This window comes from Triticum aestivum, chromosome 1A (assembly GCF_018294505.1).
Source record: "Triticum aestivum cultivar Chinese Spring chromosome 1A, IWGSC CS RefSeq v2.1, whole genome shotgun sequence".
NCBI lineage: Eukaryota > Viridiplantae > Streptophyta > Magnoliopsida > Poales > Poaceae > Triticum > Triticum aestivum.
This window is the reverse complement of record NC_057794.1, coordinates 511659932-511664438: the sequence shown is the minus strand read 5'-3', so window position 1 is coordinate 511664438 and position 4507 is coordinate 511659932. Positions and strand designations below refer to the sequence as shown.

Here is a 4507-nt window from a genome sequence, read left to right as displayed (position 1 = left end):
GTTTCATTTTTGTATACAATTCCAGTACGTCTGGCAACTGGCATCTCAAGTGTTCCATCGTACCGTTGCAGAAAGCTAGCTTGGCTTTAGGTTTGGTGAGAATGAGATGGCGCCAACAAGAAGCCATGCATAATTGTGCATGGCATGTGGGAGGCTGCTTAAAAATTGCTTCCCTTTTGTACTAACTTCCAGCAGATCAGTTGCACGCCGGCCGGCTCAGAAATGTTTAGTGCCAGAGAGGCCGTGGGGCTGGCTGCTAACACAACGGAACACACATCAGATCAGATGCTGATCTGAAAAAACACAGGTCATGCCTGCACCAATAATGAGTCCATTCTTGACCGGATTCCTAATTATATAGTCGTCAACAGCAGATCAGGGTGTCGCCTAGTACGGCAGCGCATGTGATGTGTTGATGTGCGTAGCAACTTTGTTACTGATTCATTACATGCATGTCAGGTTTGCAATTGCATGCATGATTGATTGCATCTACTCAGGATTAATTTATATTGCAAAAGCTGAAATGACAGTGTTTATATATGATCATGTGTTCATGGCGGAAACTTTACAGGGCTGTAACGAAACAATAAATTAATAAAAGAACAAAGATTTTGGGGGAGAAAGGAGGTATAACAGTAATAATTTACATGGGAAAGGGCGGTCACAAATTAATCAAAAGCATTGCATGCACTTCGTCGGTGGTGAATTAATGGTTAACCACGCTGCACTTGCTCCTGATCTCGCCCTGGCCGCCGGTGAGCGGGTTGGCGTTGCCCATCTTGATCATGGAGGCGGCGAAGTCGGCGAAGAACTCGTCCTTGAAGGCGCCGGTGGCATGGCGCTGGACGTAGGCGCGGGTGAAGGGGTCGGTAAGGAGGGCGCCGTCGGAGTGGAAGAGGCCCCTCCGCTTGCTCACCAGCTTGAAGTAGTCGGTGTCGAAGGTCTTGAAGCTACCGGGGTCCATCTCCACGAGGGTGGTGTTGTCGTTGAGGCTGGCACACTTGCTCTTTAGCCGCATCATGTACTGCGGCTCCAGCGTGGGGTCGATGTCGCTGGGGTTCTCCATGCCGGTGAAGTTGTAGAGCCGGTCGGAGAAGGAGAAGCAGTGCGACGTCCCGATCGTGTGCCCGGCGGAGAGGACGACGAGGTCCTTGGCGTCGAGGTTCACGGCGGCGAAGAGCTGGGTGAGCACGGTGAAGTTGGCGGTAGGAGGTGGCAGGGCGTCGGTCTCGTTGGAGATGGACACGCTGCCGTCTCTCCGGCCGAGGGGAACTTCCCAGAATGGCCCCTTGCTCTAGAAAAAACGATGATCGAGCAGCAGTAGAAGTTTAGAACTCGGCGCCTTCCACATGTACCGCGTGACGACATTTGCGAAATCGGCTAGTACTCACCAGCCAGACCGCGTCCCTGGCAATGAGGGCGAGCACGTCGGCGCAGGAGACGGTGTCGGGGCAGGCCTTCTCCACGGCGGCCTTCACCCTCTCGACGAAGCCGAAGCCTCGCAGCGTCTGGTTCGGCTGTGCGTCCTTCTCCGCTGTCTTGTTCGCCGAGTCCAGCAGAACAGACCCGTCGCACCCCTACATTCACGGTGATCAGGCCAGATGCAGTGGGAGTAGAGTACACATGCATGCAAATGTAGCTTACCCTGACGAAGCAGTCGTGGAAGTGCATCCTGAGGAGCGGCCCGGCGAGGCTGGGCGCCAGGGACAGCGCCCTCACCATCTCCCTCCTCACGACGTCCTCCACGCTGGGGCACGACTCGCTGTAGAACTTCTCGTGCAGCTGCGCCCGCGCGCACGTCGCCGCCACCGCCGCGAGCAGGAGCGCCACCATCAAAGACCTCGACGCCATCTTCACACGCCCCGAGGATGAGGGTGGCTAGGTAGCTAATTAGTCAGGGGAAGCTTGTGCTGCTGCTGCTGTTGCTAGACTGGCGCCCGAGAAATATATAGCGCCGGAGTGTCCCCACGCCTGCATGTGGTGGGCTGTCCTCCGGAGCAGCAGGTAAAATTTGCATGGTTTATTGAGTTGTTCCTTGTTTGCACTCTCCGGAATCTTTGCCGTGGCAGGTACACCGGCGGCGTGCCGTATGTATAATGGAGGCGGCCGGACAGCCAGACCCAGACGGAAGCACGTAGGCAGATCAACTCATTAACTAATTAGTCATCACGGAGCGGAATTCGCTGCCAAGTTTTAATCAACAAAGGGCCAGTGAAAGCCACCTACTGGTAGTTCGCAAACGTAGGAATCTCATGATCCATTTTTTTTGAAAACCCACCATGTATTAATTAACTTAAAATGTTCGTACAATCATTCATCACAAACTTAGCCACACAGGGCGAAATAGAATTAAACATAATTCATCAGACCTATTATCGAAACTGAGCTTAGCAATCTCAAGAGCCACCGTATTAGCCCTCCTATTGATCTTGGATATCTGAAACTTCACCAGTAGCTTCTAGGTATTGACTGCCTCCTTCTTTAGGTCGATAAGGGGTGACCTGTCAAAGCAATCTTTTCCAAAAACAGAAGCCACAGAAGAGCAATCAGTTTTCAAAAATGATGGGCATGTCAAGAGTGATACCGATATACAGGCCAGAAAGTGCCACCCTAAGTTCCGCTTCCTCGGCGCTATAGCAAGCTCCGATATAATCCCACGATGAAACAATAACTTGTCCACAATGGTTTCTGATAATCAACCCCACACTCGCAACTTTAATGGTCTCCACAAAACTTGCATCAACATTAATTTTAAAGAACTCAGAGTTGGGTGGCTGCCAAGAGATAGAATTCCTCTCCATAGTGGTGGTTGGCTGAACTTCCCTACCTTTGTTGCACATCTCCACCTGCATGTTTGCATGACAAGACGAGAAAGAAGCCCAGTAATTTTCTACAAAGCTCACAGATGCCAAGATGGATTCCTTCCCTTTTTCAAAGATCAAATCATCCCTCAAATGCCAAGCTCTCCAGAACATGAATAATGTTTGCCCACACACCGTTGGATTTAATTGATCCAACAAAATAAGAAGCCAGTCGGGCCCAGAATATTTGAAATTCTCTCCGGACGGTAAATTCCACACTTCCTTCAACGCCATACGAAACGTCCGAGCCTTGGGGCAACTCACTAATGCATGAAAAATACATTCATCCTCAATACCACAAATCGAGCACATACCTAGAATAGCTTGATGGTGTTTAACCCTGTTAAGTTGAACCGCCAAACTATTAGAGGCAGCCCTCCACGCAAATATTCCAATCTTCTGGGGGACATTAGCCTTCCAAATTATATTCCAGAGCCTCCTTTCCCCATTCGTGGCACCACTAGAGTTACCTGGATCAACCTTTGATTCCTGAAGATTGAGTGCCAGCCTATACACACTTTTCACAGAGAACAAACCACTCTTCTCATCGTGCTAAGCAATAACATCACCCTCACTCAACCTCAGAATACACAATTTTAGAATTTCATCTGCATCATGACTATAGAAAAGATGTCTGATTAGGTTCTCATCCCAACTCCTAGACCCAGTCATGAATAACTCGGACACCCATTTGATCCTAGTTCTATTCTTTTTAGCAGATATACGAAGGCCAGAATCCCTAGGGATCCAATTATCCCTCCAAATGTTTATACTAGAACCATCGACCACTCTCCATATGATACCTTTTTTTAGCAGATCGAGTCCATGCATAATTCCTTGCCACGTAAGGGAAGTTGCTTGAGGAAATACCGTATCAATAAGATGTCCATGAGGATAATATTTAGCTTTCAACACCTTTGCACATAGAGAATCCGGAAAAACCAATAAACGCCAAGCTTGTTTAGCCAAAAGCGCCTGATTAAAAATTTTGAGGTCACGAAAGCCCATGCCCCCTTCACTTTTAGGTCTCGTCATTTTATCCCAAGACACCCAATGAGTTCTCTTTCTATTCTCCTCATCGCCCCACCAAAAATTCTTGATAATCCGGGATAACTCATCACATAAAGAAGCAGAAAATTTAAAGATACCCATTGCATAAACTGGAATAGCCTGAATAACAGACTTGATCTGAATTTCCTTCACCCCGCTAGAGGCATATTTTTCAATCCAATCCGACACCCGCTTAAGCGCTTTATCTTTTGTAGATTGAAACTTACCCGCCTTCATACGACCTTCTGGCACAGGCAAACCCAGATATTTATCCTCAAATCCATCGATCGTGATCTTGAGAATAACCAAGATGGACACCTGATCTTCCATAGAGCATTTTTCCCAAATAAAATGGAACATTTATCTGGGCTTAATAGCTAACCCGTTCCTTCCTCATACGCCGATAAAATAGCTTTAATTTTCAGAGCTTGCTCCAAGTTTCCCTTGAGAAATAGGAGACTATCATCAGCAAAGAGTAGATGAGATATACCTGGGGCATGTTTGTTCAGTCGAAACTCTTGGATAATCCCTCTTGCCAACCCATCATTAATTAACAGCGACAAAGCTTCAGCCACAAAGAGGAATAGATACGGAGA

General features: G+C 48.2%; 1 protein-coding gene across 1 annotated transcript; it reads right to left on the bottom strand.

Moving 5' to 3' along the window:
* Window positions 1–509: 509 nt before the first annotated feature.
* On the bottom strand, window positions 510–1920 carry LOC123166621 (peroxidase 1). The gene is made up of 3 exons (XM_044584457.1): window positions 1645–1920; window positions 1392–1577; window positions 510–1294 (listed from the first exon to the last, which is right to left on the bottom strand). Exons 1-3 carry the CDS (start codon window positions 1849–1851, stop codon window positions 707–709), a joined length of 981 nt encoding a protein of 326 aa, XP_044440392.1. The 5' UTR covers window positions 1852–1920; the 3' UTR covers window positions 510–706.
* Window positions 1921–4507: the final 2587 nt, after the last annotated feature.

What these genes read in the sequence shown, in the direction of transcription:
- LOC123166621 (XM_044584457.1), bottom strand. Translation starts at nt 1,851, where the DNA reads ATGGCGTCGAGGTCTTTGATGGTGGCGCTCCTGCTCGCGGCGGTGGCG. An exon ending in TCCACGACTGCTTCGTCAGG is followed by an intron (nt 1,578 to 1,644) that starts GTAAGCTACATT and finishes CCGTGAATGTAG; the next exon opens with GGGTGCGACGGGTCTGTTCT. An exon ending in CCAGGGACGCGGTCTGGCTG is followed by an intron (nt 1,295 to 1,391) that starts GTGAGTACTAGC and finishes CGTTTTTTCTAG; the next exon opens with AGCAAGGGGCCATTCTGGGA.